At 41.6% G+C, this 12,367-nt stretch overlaps 2 protein-coding genes and 1 long non-coding RNA gene across 4 annotated transcripts in view; 2 read left to right on the plus strand and 1 right to left on the minus strand.

The window, feature by feature from the left end:
* Positions 1–23: 23 nt before the first annotated feature.
* myl2b (myosin, light chain 2b, regulatory, cardiac, slow) lies at positions 24–10,875 on the minus strand. 2 transcript variants are annotated; one of them, XM_056417993.1, is made up of 7 exons: positions 10,811–10,875; positions 3,447–3,536; positions 3,296–3,371; positions 2,814–2,918; positions 2,626–2,704; positions 2,496–2,544; positions 24–2,407 (listed from the first exon to the last, which is right to left on the minus strand). In XM_056417993.1, the coding sequence occupies exons 2-7, from the start codon at positions 3,480–3,482 to the stop codon at positions 2,303–2,305; spliced, it is 450 nt and encodes a 149-aa protein (XP_056273968.1). In that variant the 5' UTR covers positions 3,483–3,536; positions 10,811–10,875; the 3' UTR covers positions 24–2,302. The 2 variants fall into 2 exon arrangements, with proteins under 2 accessions (XP_056273968.1, XP_056273967.1); XM_056417992.1 differs by lacking the exon at positions 10,811–10,875 and adding an exon at positions 5,058–5,083.
* LOC130196125 (uncharacterized) lies at positions 2,615–9,690 on the plus strand. The gene is made up of 2 exons (XR_008832184.1): positions 2,615–2,737; positions 9,210–9,690. It is a non-coding gene; the product is annotated as an uncharacterized LOC130196125 (long non-coding RNA).
* The window catches only part of cux2b (cut-like homeobox 2b), a 97,513-nt gene continuing 95,135 nt past the window's right edge, over positions 9,990–12,367 (plus strand). The window contains exon 1 of the mRNA XM_056417994.1: positions 9,990–10,793. Within this exon, the coding sequence (XP_056273969.1) occupies positions 10,731–10,793 (63 nt within the window). The 5' untranslated portion in view covers positions 9,990–10,730. The remainder of the gene's footprint in view (positions 10,794–12,367) is intronic.

Here is a 12,367-nt window from a genome sequence, read left to right on the forward strand (position 1 = left end):
GCACGGGATGGGCAACGATGCTTTAACCTGGATACAGATTATGAGTTTTTGGAGGGTAAAAAAAGAAACAACATCGACTTGATTATTATGAGCATCAGGCATCATTTTTAAGAGAGACATTCTTACCTCTTTTACTTCGAGCACACACATCCATTGTTTTTAAAATCTCATGTTATGAAATTTAATGATTTGGTAAATTATAACATAATGCAAACAAAGTCACAGTCAGAAAAAGGGATTAAAAGATGTATCTTTATTGTAGGAGTTAAATTATGGAACAACGCTAACATAAATGTTCAGCTTTTCGAAAGGATTGTTTGTAAAGCTATTTCTGAGGGTGTGAATTAAATATGTATATGTTTATATATATACCTAATTGATGAGAATGTAAGATTGTTTTAATGCAACATAGTTGCATAGTATTTAAAAAAATAAAAAATAATTTACATACTTGGTGCAGTGATTCTCTCAAATGTATTGCTAAAGCATTTTAAATCAATTGAAGTCTAGTTATGGTACTAACAACAGCACATCCAATCAAAGATCAGTTGTTCAATTGAGATGTATTTTACAATATGTCAAATTTAAGGGGAAATCCCATGATCCTAAAATACTTGATGCACGGATGGAAGCAGCTCCCCTGAGAACAGCGTGAGTAGTTTAGTATTTTACACCGGGTTGATGTCGTTACAAAATAGACAGCTGCTTATTACTGTGTAATTATACACTAGCTCAATCATTAGTCAGTCTTAAGCAATAATATAGTTGTATTGGTAATAACATGGTGCTGGAATAGCTACGTAAATCATTTGTACAGCAACATTTTGGGAACAAATGGATAATGGTCAATGATGGATGCTGTAATTATTATTCATTATTCAGCAGCATGTATATGCCGATCTTCTTTAAAAAATCAAATCAAGACTTTAAGTGTTGCAATAGTCTGGTTACTAAAAATCAGACGACAACAAACTATTCAAGCCCTCCAGTGTTTTGGCAGTGATGATATATTTACAGGGAAGAAATTCATACATGTTTCAGCATTTTTCAGCCGCTAAATTTAGATTTCATAGGAGGGTACTGCTATGAAACTCCAATCTCTTGTAGGTTAGCCAAGCCTGGCAAACAAAAAACAATAGTCACCCTTTTAACTTAAACAAATGGAACAACTATTAAATTACTATGCACGTTAACTATAATCACTTATTACTTTTTGATTGCAAAACAATATAACTTAATATATATGTATTTTAATCTTACAAGGTACAAGTTAAAGCAGCGTTTGGACTCTTAGTTAAGGAAAAGGTTCCTCCCTAAATTGACACTGTGCTACTCTGATCATCACCGTCCAGCCAGAGTGCATTTGCCCATTATTGAGCAACCGAGCTCAAACTCAAATACAGATATCTTAAAACACTGCTGCAAAGGCAGCACTGGACTATTAGCACTGGCTAATTAAATATCATGACTGCAACAGCTTCTCTGTTGCAACAATGGGAAGTGAAGCTGCACACAAATCCCCTTGAGCCAAATGTAAAATAATAATTGTTGTTTCTCACACTGGGATTAGCGAACATCCTCACAGGCCTGCTGCATGTTTAACCTCCTGACCACGGGAAGAATCCCGCACACCATCAAGAGTGGATCTTTGCAATTATCTTCTTCAGTGATACCAACCCTCCTTTTGTGTATTCATTCAGCAAACATTTCTCATAGCATAGCATTTCTGTGGTCTCATTGATTTTTTATTTGAACTGTTACATACAGAGATCACATGTGGATAGCATAGTATAAGATGTACCTATAAACACACTGACATATAATGCTTAATACATTAATGCAAAATGATGTAATTCATGTAAATGAATATGAAACGTGAAATGGTTTCTGTTTAATCTGTTTTTATGCTGTTGATATTGTGATATTTCTGTACAAACATGACCCATTCATTTAGGGGGAGGCACCACAGGCTAAAACATTTTTCATGCATTGGTCAATTTTGAGATTCAGGGCTATTTTACTTCCAGAACTTTTCTCCCTTTTGATAAGTGCAGAGAAAACATCCAAAATACACATTTATTCTCCTACTCTGTCTGTTTGTGTATGTATATTTCTCCTAAATTCACCAAAGGTTAGCACCTAATAGTACCTCAGTTGCATTTGTAAACATAACATTTTAGAAATATTCCTTAATATAAGTACTCAACTGGGGAAGCGTCATGGTAATATCTATAAGAAGCTTCTACTCTATTCACTTGGGGTGTCTCCCTTTAAACGTCCACAGGGAAATCTTAGGAGTCATCTACTCTTGGTCTTTCTCTTCGCCATGCGTGATGACGTGGACCAGGTTTTTGTAGTCCAGGTTTCCCGCTACATCTGGTGGGAATGCTGCAAACATCTGTTCCATCTATTAAAGAAAAGATTTTTAAAAAGACGATTATTATTTAATTAAAACTCACCACTTTTATTTTCCCCCCCCGAGGTGGAGCTCTAACCTCTTCAGGGGAGAACCTGTCCGCCTGAGTGGTCAACATGTCGGTCACACTGTAAAGACAAGCAGCGATGATGAGCAGACTGGATGTTCACGCCTCCTTCAGCCACATGAGAACCGGCACCGTGACTCACAAATCTTTCCTTAACGTTCCTTTCGCCTCCGGATCGAAGACTTTGAACGCGTTGAGGATGGTCTCCTCCGGGTCGGCACCTGAAGACGAACAGATGAAAAGTTCAAAGAAAGGTAACACTTTTATTTTTCCTTTTTTAAATTATTACAATGGGGCTCTGGAACATGCCGAACAAACACCCCTCTTCACCTTTTAGCTTCTCTCCAAACATGGTGAGAAACACTGTGAAATTAATGGGTCCTGGTGCCTCCTTCAGCATCTCATCAATCTCTTCTTGCTTGACATTTACACGGCCTAGAGAGGGACGGCCGATACGGTGCAGTCAGATTTAGAGCTTCAACTGACAATTATTGTCATTATTATCAATCCAGCTGTTAATATAATATTAGATCAACCTCAATATCACCATAGTGCTTGTATTTCTCTGAGCAATAGTCCAAAAACAAAAATATTCCATTGACATTACATAAGACAAATACAGAGAATGTTTTGGCATTTTTGTTTTTAAAAAGAACAAATTAAAAGATTAATTGATTACCAAATTGGGTTTCTCTGCCTATATTTTGCTTCGGCTCTAACAATGGGAATACTTGTTTGCAAAGTGACAACTTGTTTGCAAAGTGACAACTTGGAATAACACAAAAGAGACAACAGACACAGGTGGTCCATACCTAAAGCAGCGAAAGTGTCCCTCAGGTCATTCTTGTCAATGAAGCCGTCTCTGTTTTGATCCATGATGGTGAAGGCCTGCAGACGGTGTGCATATTGTTACATGCAGGGTCTCCAGCACACAGAGTATGACACATTTGACAGAGCACTGACTTCTTTGAACTCCTGGATCTGAGCCTGTTCAAACATGGAGAATACGTTGGAGCCGCCTCCCTCCGATCTCTTCTTGGCTTTCTTGGGTGCCTGCAGGGGGTATGGGGGGGGGGGGACGGGGGACGACGACGCTCTAATTAGATTCAATACTAATGGCGCGATCATCACCTGGCTTTTCTGCTCCGGCTTCACTCATTATCGTTTTTTTTTCACCGCTGCGCGTGCGCACTCGCGCTCGCGTTTACGAGGCCCGATGATCAGGAAACGCACCACGTGTCGGGCGCAATTAATTGCACCGCGGGTTATAGGTCCACCCCGGGGCGCGCGTGTCATTATAGGACGGATTAACCAACACTGTCAATTTGTTATGGAAATATTTACTCAAGCCTCCAATTCTGCGAGAATGCCGGTTTAAGCCCGGAGAGGGTGTGGCCCGCAGTCCCCGGATCACACCAGGGAGGATTATTCTGTGGGGCCCGGGTGGTGACAGGGTAGTACACTGAGCCCTGTTTGATCAGAAATCCCTGTGAGGCAAGGATTATGTGGAGCTATTTACATGACTGCCAAGGAACGCTGGAAACACACACACACACACGCAGTGTGAGGGAATGCAGCGCGATGACATCATCTCGGGCCTCTCGACAGCTGCCGTCCAACCCTGGTTGTGGATTAGCTCTCAAGCGCTTCTATATCTCGTGGACCGGACCTCTGGCGCTCAGATTATTCCCTTATTTAGTTTTTATAAAAGGATTCTTGCACCCTGATACTGCTGCCCTCTGAGAGGAAGCCACGGACAGATGATTGGTCGAAATTATATACATTTAATTTTCCTTGACCCGCACCTGTTGCTCTTCTCTTCTCCTTTAGGCTACTTTCCTCCTTTCCCATCACCTCTCCTCCCCTGTTACCCCTACTTTTTTCTTTCATCTCCTCTGTTTTGCTCTGTTTTCCACTCCTTTCCTTTACTCTTCTCTTCTCGCTCCTCTCATCTCCTTTGATAAAGGCTGAAAGAAGAGGAGGGAACAACTTCTATTCTCTCCTTATTTCCTCTCCTCTCCTCTTCCTCTCATATCTCATCTCATCTCCTTTGATAAAGGACGTTACAAAGAAGAGGAGGGAACAACTTCTCTTCTCTCTATTTCCTCTCCTTTCCTGTCCCTTTCTCTACTCTTCTCTTGTGTCCTCTGCTCCTCTTTTTTCTCCTCCCCCTTTGACAGAGACTGTTGGAGGAAAGAGGAGGGCACACTTACTCTATCCCCCTCTCGCTCTCTGTGTCTCTATATACTTTATTTTTTAAGTAAAAAAAGAAGATAAAATGAATCAATAACTCATCAATAGGACAACCGGAGTGCTCTCTTATTGATGATCTGTGTTGTTAATCTGTACTCAGTGCCCATATACATATTGACCCGGGCTATATTGATTCATCGTCATCGGCGTGAGGAAGATGTATAATTCATCAACACATCCCATGACAGTATAAGATATCAATACATAATATAATATAATATAATACAAAACACATGCAGCAGAAACAGAACGTCCCCTCACAGCCCGGTGCTACTTTAAACACGATTGAATGCAATGACAATGACATCTCCGTCCACTCACCATGTTCCAGTGGTAGCCGAGGAGGAGCCGCTTTTATGATCGGGCGGCACACAAAACGAGGGCTAGATATACCGACCCCTCTCCCCGAGATGATGGGGCACGCCGCGCTATAAATAATCCATGCCTTCTTTAGTCAGAGACCCAGGTAAAGAAAACCATTCCCTCACCGCCATCACCCCATTGTCAGAGTTCATGAGCTTTACGGATGATGGCCAAACCCCACATGGCCCATTCCGGAGACCCCAGAATAACAACAGGGCATAGCTGTGGCTCAGGGAGGACAGTTGTTTGTGACGGACGGTTCCACTGGATGGGATCCATCACCCAGCTGCCCTGTGAGGGCCCCGCAGGGACCGAACTCACGCTCTCATGGGAGCTGTTTCTCGGTAGGACAATAAAGGGAACTGTTAGTTAAAGCGTCCCGAGCCCCAAAACAACACTTCATTAGAACCTTTGGAAAAGCTCCAGTGGGACGCCTTGTTCATACGAGGTGTTTCAGGAACAACGTTGCTGCTCTCTTCCATCGATGTTGGACAGTTATCCATTCATGAAGCCGTAGTTTTGAGCGTTACATGGTTCTCGTTAGTAGACACGTTTCTTACATAATACACACTGTGCGGTGTATACGATGTTCTCTCTCTGTGATGATATAGTGCAAGTTAAGTGGATTTTAAGAGGAAAGTCAAACATTAAAAAAAGGTATAAATGTAAAAGTCCAATGCCCAAAAGATGTTTTTTGTTCGCTTACGTTATTTATAGTTAATCCAATAGCCGTCAAATACACACTCAGTGTAACGGACTTGTTTCGGGCAAGGAAGAATTCAAGTCTGAAGATTTCTTTTTTTCAGGTTTCATTAATATGCAGACGACATATTTTCCGGATATCGGAAAATAACAGATTTGGGCTTCGTTAGCTTACGTTTGCATTCATAACTAATGTCACTAATTTCTACTCCAGTAGCAGGAAAGCAGCACAGAGATGTACACAATTTGGAAAGAAAGATGCGATATTGGTAATACAAGAAAGAACCCAACACAAAACCTTGTGGACAGTCTTAGACAGTTGTTCCTGATGAAGACATCCCGAACATCAGCTCCCTCAAGAATATAAAACTATTATATACAGCGTCAAACGTCACTCACTCACAGTGAACACTTTTTAAAGACCTCCCCCAGTCAAAAATAAATATTGTACTTATTGTTACTTCATTTTGAGCTCCACTTTGCAGAATGCCGTATGTGTGCAGTGTTTTTATGTCTGCTGGAGGAGGAATGTTTCTCTGTACTCACCTCACACTTCAGTGCAACATGTTTCCCATCAGGAGTTTGTGACATCACAACTAGTTTGAGGTGCGGATGCACGAGAACGGACTGGGCAGTGAAGTCAGAGACGTCTTGTGTCCAACAATTAAACTTTGGAAATTAACATTATTTGCATATTTATAGATTCGTCATGTCTCTATTGTTCGGATAGAATACATTTAAAGAATTTTTGACACTACATTTTTCGACGAGCCACATCAGAAATAAATTATTCGTCAAAGCGGAGTATTTAATGTGTCTTAGAACCTGCTGGAGGAGATCTTTAAGTGTCACAAGAATACGTTTTATGACTTCTCCCAACATAAAACGTGATGTGTTTTGAATTCTTAATGTTTGAAGTATATAAACGGTGGTTTGAGGACAGAAGGCCTATATTTCGGATTGTCGGAAAAGTACTTGGAAGAGAGTTTCATCGAAAGTTTTTAGTAATCGAAGCATTGAATTAAAAGGTTGGTTCACCAAAATTACCAAAAATATTATAACCTTTTATTTTTAACAAACTGACCCTTTAATTAAGCATTTTCAGGACTGCACACTAAAACTACAGAGTCTCATTAGGATGTAGAAATAGTAAAATATAGCTTTCTATGGATATCATTTTTATTTTACAAAGTGCTGTTTTCAAATAATTTCTTGAAAATTACAAAAGTGAATTGAAGTTCTGGTGGCTGAAAAGCATCTTTTTGGAAAGCACATATTTTGACAGGTGATTTCATGGAAAGCCCAGGAGTAATTCATAACTTTACGGATGCTTAGCAGTTCGATGTTCCTGTGACTAAAGTCTCGAGGCCGGCAAGCAGAAACAGAGACGACGGCTTCAGGCGCTCAGTGACGGACTCTCGGCATGAAAGCAGTCACTGGGGATCAAGTCGACCCGTGACACTCACATTCAGCACAGGTTGAGTGGCGCGGATGTTTTCCATCAGACTCCTTTTATTCCTTGGACCGTTCACTTCTCCCTCTTGTCCAGTGGGTAGTGCTATCAACCCACAGCATGCAGCATCTGAACTGCCACACAAATGGGATCCGAACTCGGCTGCACTCAATCGGCTCGGTGTCGTTCCCTCTGTCATCCCATCTGATTTTTAAACAAATACTCTACGTGTGGTGTGTGGATTTTGCGCCAATAAAACCCCCTTTTTATTTAATTGCATCATGCACCAAATGAGGTATTTCATTATGTTGATTATGATTTCTATTCATAAAAATTGCAAGACATTATCACATTTTCTAATGAATATTTAAATAAACCTTCATCTGGTCCACTAATCACCCACCCAGTAAAAGAAAAAGTCCATTTAATACAGTTAAAGTGCAGATGCGTAGCCTTCATCAAGTCCAATCGAGTATTGATCGCCTCACATAGGTGGATGGAAGGCGGCGTTATAAACTGAAGCAGCTCTGCAACCCTTCCAGAGAGGTCCAGGCTCCAGACTCTCATTGTTAGGGGGAAAACCGGTTAAGGGGAAGCTCAATAAAAGACGACTGGAATACCATCGTTCTCCTTCGCTTTGATCCACTTGTTTGGTTAAATAAAGGTTGCTATGGTAACCAAGGTGATAATTGCTGAAGAAGTAACAAAACATTGTGAAACATGTGCCGAACACACACACACGCAAACAAACACACATACACTAACACACACACGACAGATAGAATAATCATATCATGTCTGCCGGAGTCGAGGTGCTATCCGGCCTTTTATTACAGGACATGTTATCAGGCTCTTCGGAAATGAATCTCCCATGAAGACCACATCGTAGAGAGAACTAAACCTCCTCTGGGACAACAAGAGACGAGAGGTTTAATAGTGGTTGATGTGCACGACACGAGTAGCTTGTAACGGTGGTTAGGGTGCTGCTTCTTAGCACCATTAAAATCCTCAAGCAAGCTCAAAGAAACTTTTTTTCATGAGCTGTCATCCTTTCACACTGATGTCCTGCCCTTCTTCTCATGAAACGATGGTTTTAAATCCCTCATCCGCTGACCTCATCAAAACAATGATTTCCTTGCTCTTGGATAATTTCCCTTCTGTGCGCGCATCCTCATTTTAAAGTAACCGTGCATTACTTTTTTTTTAGATTAGGTTTAAGAGGCCCGTGGTGCTTTATTGATGACGGCGGTGAGTGTGAGGTCAAGATGATATTCCTAACTGATTGAGGTTATGAGTTTCAGCTATTTTTCATGTGACAAAGAGTCCGCCTCCAGGGGGAGATTGTGGCTGTTGGTCCCACCTGGCTCCCCCACACAGCCATGGGTGCTCTACATTCCTGTTGAGCCACAGTGCAGTGTTCCTATCTGAGAATATCTGGGATTACAAACACTTTTGCTTTATCCGCTGGAAAAACAAGAGTTTTTGGTCTGAGCAGAGTGAGCTGGTGGGCAAGGTCGCCTGAGAGAAAACAGCATTTACTGGAGGTCCTTACTCACTGACGAGCCCTGACCCAGAGCCTCAGCCGGAGAGTGTATATATATAGAAGGAGACCATTAGTTAATTACACCATGTGTTGCCTACAGACCAGATCCTCTACTCAAACGTAAATTTGCATAAATGCTTATTTTTAGATAATGAATGTTTCAAAATCAATTCAGGAAATCACAAGATTTCAGACAAATTTGCTCTTTGTTCAATGTACACATTTTCTCATTCATATTTTATGAATTGTAAAACATTTGAAACTGTCTTCTGCAGCTCCATAGCAAATTCCGGTTTTCTTATACAGCGCTATCCTTATTATGTTTGAATCCTGCATTTTAGCCTCACCCTAGAGCCACAAATAAAGAACAATAAGCAAAACTTTTAATAATCTTCCCTTTCTTTCCCCGTAGGTGTTTGTTTATGGCGGAGGAATATGTCATTGTCCCCCGCGGTGCTAAAAATATGACCCGTGAGGATATTATTTTCTACCTGAGACTGATTTTCATATCGTCTGGATGCTCCTGCACACTGAGGCTGGTGCACGGTGACCGGGAGGGTGCAACGTGGACTAAAACCGTTGGTTTAGATGGATACCTTCACTCATTGATAAAGGTATAATTAATGGAGGAAATCACACAGTGTTCATCTGCACATAACCTTGCTTCTAACACTGTGGTGTCAGCAGGGGGAGCACCTGGCACCAGTGTTGAAGCACTACAGCAGCCGGACCAGAGGAGTGACTTCTTTTATGCAGACAAAGAGCAGCATCGTGCTTTATTAAGTTAAACAAAGTAAAACACCTGACAGTTTATATCTGCTTCCAATGTTTTCTCTCATTATAGTTATGAAGATACATTTCAATTTCATAAAGAAAATTTGGTTTTACTTCAATCTAAAAGCACATGTTTTTTCTCTTACACTGCACACACATATCTGTACATCCATATAATGTTATATTCATATGAATGCACAATTGAACAACAATTATTAATGCAGACACACAAACATTGACAATCTATGCATAATGATCCACAAAAATCCCCAAATAGTAATATATATATATATATATATATAATAACTACATATACATTCTTAAATATGATCAAATGTGGGCTTTAAAAGCAATTTTCTGACTCGTAATAATGTCTAGAATAGATAAAGTAAATATGTCTTAAAGAAGAAAAAAAGAACACATATGCGACTTTCATTGTCAATACATCACTCAAAAAGATTTATTTTTTAAGTGCAGTTCATATAACGGTATATATGTTATATTTTCTATTAAATAATGCACGCAGAGTTCAATTGATGTATTTTGTGTAATTTGCATGGTGAAAAAACGACACGTGGACTAACGTAAAGTGACATTCTAATAATAGTTGGACTAGATATGTCGATAATGTGGCTTAATTTCCAACACTGCCTCTAAGTGTAGTCTGCTGTCCCGTATGCTGCTGTAATAAACACTGTACAAAAAAAAGGAAAGAAAAAAAGGAAAGAAAAAAAAGTAGGCTTGGCTAAATTCCCTGAACTCCACTAATCTACACATCATCTCCTTCCCGTTTCCAGACGGTATTGATCAACCCCGGGCTTTACGTCAGTATTGATAACTTTGCCAAAAGCAAAATCAAGTGCAAGTGTCCAGTTAATGTTGGGAACGGAGGCACGGACACACTTGCTCTTTACTTTTTCAAAGACCCGGGCAGTTCTCCAAAAAATAATATATCGTCTACTTTTCCCCCCCCGGTCGCTTCCACAAAAACATGTTGGCAGACTTGTCAAACCCATCGGCGGAGTCTCGTGTCAAGTCAGTTCGCTATTTTTTTCTAAAAGTGGGACCGCTGATCGTAAACGTTGTTTAACGAGGGGGAATCCAGCCCACATATTTATTGCAGCCGTTGGGAAAAAAAATCTCCTCAATATCCCCCAAGATGGCCGCCGATGTAGGATCGATGTTTCAATATTGGAAGAAATTTGATCTACGGCGGCTTCAGGTTAGTGCTATTCTCACCTTTCTCTGCTTATTCGTTTCCAGCGGTATGTCTCGTCGCTGTACTCCGGGCTGTGCTGTCTCGTTTTTGGGGCAGCGCGAGGCGAAAGCTAGCGGTGTTTGCATTGATAGTTATTAGAAATTGATCTCTCTTCTGCCTTTGTTCAGTTCAATCATTGATCCGCGGTGGAGCGACCGTGGAGCAGCACAGCCTCTGTGTTAGCCACACCGATCTGGGATCAGCACCGCGGACAGCACTGATGTTTACATGCATTAGCTTTTCTGTCTTTTTTTACTCTTTATTGTCCGCGACCAGCGCCGGCGTTCTTACATGTACGGAAACTTTTAATGCGCTACTGAATCTCTGTTCTTGGACATTAGGCTGTAACTTTTTCACCCAGCTTAATGTTTTATGCGGTTTGTGTCGACGGCCGTCGCGTTGCTGCTGCATCTTTCAGTAGGCTAATAGTACAATTATTGTGATTTTAACATGTTGTGTGTGCGTGTATATCTTTGAAGAATTTGCATGTTTGGGGAAGTTTCATTTTTGATTGGGAAAGTTTATTTTGTGGACATTTGGGACATGTTTAGACATTCAATGGAGGTACAAAATATATGTAGCCTATGTGTGTTCCGCTTCTTTTTTTTTGGTAGACTGTTCATTTAAAAAACGTTAGCCGTCGCCGACAGTGCAACGTATAGAGCCGGTTATAGTTGCTGGAAAAGACGAGCTTTTTTAAACGAGGCGCCGGAGCGTTATGTCGCGTGCACACATGTTTCTAATTAATAGCGTGGAGAATGTGGCATGTGAGCAGTTTGTTTGTATCACAGCCATAACGCAGGCTACACACACTCACACACACACACACGCACACACGGTCCATTTAAATAGCATGTCCGCTCCGGAGCCTATATCGCTTAACCCACTGAGCCCAAAAGTTGCATTTATAAACCACAAAGCCGACAGAATATGCGTTAGTGTTGCCGAAAGCGACCGTTGAATTAACGATGAGAAAGCTAAACGCTGTTTTTCAGTGTCCACTCCACCTCTCCACCCCCCTCCCTCCACCCCATCACCACCACCACCCCCACCCCTCCTCTCCTTTCTCCTCAAGCCGCATAGGGCTGCTCGGCCGGGGGGGCTGTGTAATTGTATTCCCCGCTAATGTTTGTAAATCAGCCTCGGCTCGGCGCAAGGGCAACGTCTGTGCCGTGTGACTGATGTTCTGTAACATGAGAGGTGACAGGAGCACGGCAGACCGGTCCCGAGGAGAAGCCTACCGAGGAGGAGAAATCCGATCCGGTGGCTCTCGGCTTGTCTCGTGTTATTCCGGCTCCCGGCCGCTGGACCTCTCTCTCTGGGTCCAGGCTTTTGGATCAAGAGGGGCGAGGGAGCAGCTATTGTTGTTGCGGCTTCACGTCGCGTCCTCTCCCCCCCTCTCTCTCTTTCTCCCTCTCTCCCTCTCTCTCTCTCTGTGGGCTCTCGTGCTGTTTCACCCCGGCTCCAGTGTACCATTTTTGATAGATGTATACATTCAAGGTTTTTCATTAAATATGACAAAGTAGCCGAGGAGCTAA

The sequence above is a fragment of the Pseudoliparis swirei genome, chromosome 7, assembly GCF_029220125.1.
Source record: "Pseudoliparis swirei isolate HS2019 ecotype Mariana Trench chromosome 7, NWPU_hadal_v1, whole genome shotgun sequence".
NCBI classification, from domain to species: Eukaryota; Metazoa; Chordata; class Actinopteri; order Perciformes; family Liparidae; genus Pseudoliparis; species Pseudoliparis swirei.

Coding starts and splice junctions, on each gene's coding strand:
- myl2b (XM_056417992.1), bottom strand. Junction 3,372..3,446: donor AGATCCAGGAGTTCAAAGAA/GTCAGTGCTCTG, acceptor CACCGTCTGCAG/GCCTTCACCATCATGGATCA. Junction 2,545..2,625: donor GGAACGTTAAGGAAAGATTT/GTGAGTCACGGT, acceptor TTGTCTTTACAG/TGTGACCGACATGTTGACCA.